This window comes from Dipodomys ordii, unplaced genomic scaffold (genome assembly GCF_000151885.1).
Source record: "Dipodomys ordii isolate 6190 unplaced genomic scaffold, Dord_2.0 Scaffold120, whole genome shotgun sequence".
Classification (NCBI taxonomy): domain Eukaryota; kingdom Metazoa; phylum Chordata; class Mammalia; order Rodentia; family Heteromyidae; genus Dipodomys; species Dipodomys ordii.
The window spans coordinates 2,478,612-2,480,441 of NW_012267336.1; the positions used below are offsets into that span (position 1 = coordinate 2,478,612).

General features: G+C 39.7%; 1 protein-coding gene across 1 annotated transcript in view; it reads left to right on the plus strand.

The window, feature by feature from the left end:
* Stk38 (serine/threonine kinase 38) overlaps window positions 1-795 on the plus strand; it is a 14,018-nt gene extending 13,223 nt beyond the window's left edge. The window contains exon 5 of the mRNA XM_013029639.1: window positions 426-795. Within this exon, the coding sequence (XP_012885093.1) occupies window positions 426-635 (210 nt within the window). The 3' untranslated portion in view covers window positions 636-795. The remainder of the gene's footprint in view (window positions 1-425) is intronic.
* Window positions 796-1,830: the final 1,035 nt, after the last annotated feature.

Here is a 1,830-nt window from a genome sequence, read left to right on the forward strand (position 1 = left end):
TGGGTTCGATTCCTCAGCACCACATAAGCAAAAAGAAAAAAGCCAGAAGTGGCGCTGTGGCTCAAGTGGTAGAGCGCTAGCCTTGAGCTGAAGAGCTGAAGGACAGCGCCCAGGCCCAGAGTTCAGGCCCCACGACCGGACCCAAAAAAAAAAAATTGTTAGAACAAAAATTATGCAGAAAAGTGGTAATTTTAACTAATCAATAGTTTAATTGGTGTCACTGTTAAATTTGCAGTTTGCTTTGAAGCCATTTATCACTCAATTTTTCATCACTGAATACTTTCCAAGTGTCAGTTGAGTTAGTAGGTGTGCCTGAGCTGATCTTTTGCATCAGCACAAATCCTCAGTCTTTAAATTGTTTAAGCAATATACAGTGTAATAAAGCAGAGTAAGGCTTGTCATTAATCAAATGCGTATACCTCCAGGTTGGCCACATTCGTGCGGAGCGTGACATTCTAGTGGAGGCAGACAGTTTGTGGGTTGTGAAAATGTTCTATAGTTTTCAGGATAAGCTAAACCTCTACCTAATCATGGAGTTCCTGCCTGGAGGTAATTACTTAACAATGAAAGGTCATTTTCCCTTTTTCTTCTGTGGTCTCTCTATCTCATACCAACAATTAACCTTCTACTTTTAATTGTGCTTACAAAATTGCTTTTCTGTATTTTGTTTTGTTTTGTTTTCAGGTCTGTAAAGGAGGTCATAGCCTGTCTTGTGCTAGGTGCCTTTCTACAATCTTTGTAACCTTTTCACTCTCATTATTTCAGATGGACATTGCATTTTCTTTTTCCTTTTAAAATGTGTAGGTACAAAGTAGGGAGCTCTTTCACTTTCCTGTTAGTGAAAATCACGTATAATAGATTCATCAAGTGACAAAATTGACAAAGTAACAATCCTTACTCCAACTTTTTTTGGTTTCTCTTTCTATAGTTTATTAATAAGGAATGACATTCCTATTGCCTGTTAGTATCAGTTTCCATTTTGAGAGTTCAAGTTTTACATTCCATACTTAGCAGGAACATCTCCTGAGTGACTCCAAAGTAAATTCAGGACAGAACATGTCATCATGCTACGAACACAGTCTGTTTCCCAGACAACTCATGAGTTTTAAGCAAAACTGGTGGAGAAAGAAGAGAGCAAGTGTAATTATTACATACCAGTCTTATAATGACCCTTAGTTTAGATCCAGTGTCTTCAATAATTTTTATTTATTTCTGTTGGTCCTGGAGCTTGAACTCAGGCTGAGCTTTGTGCTCAAGACTAGTACTTTACCACTTAAGCTACAACTCCAACTCCAGTTTTTGGGTGCTAAGTTGAAAATAAGAGTCTCACAGGCTTTCCTACCTGGGTTGGCTTTGAACCACGATCCTCACATCTCAGCCTTTTCAGTAACTAGGATTGTAGGCATGAGCTACCAGTGTCCATCTTCAGTAATTTTTATTAGCAGTTGATCAAGGTGAGAAAAGAGTCATCTGGCAGAACAAAGAGAAGCTTTTTAACACTTAGTTGCTAGTTGTTTTTTTTTTTTTGTCAGTTTTAGGCCTTGAACTCAAGGCCTGGGTGCTGCCCCTAAACTCCTTTGCTCAAGGCTGGAGCTCTTCCACTTTAAACCACAGGTCCATTTCCATTTTTGTTGTTGATGTTGTTTGTTTTTTTGAGTGGTTAACTGGAGATAAGATTCTCTTGGGGACTTTTTTTTTTTTTTTGGTCGGTCGTGGGGCTTGAACTCTGGGCCTGGGCGCTGTCCCTCAGCTCTTCAGTTCAAGGCAAGTGCTCTACCACTTGAGCTACAGCGCCAAGTGCAGACAGCCTGAGGAGTCTGAGAATAGTCA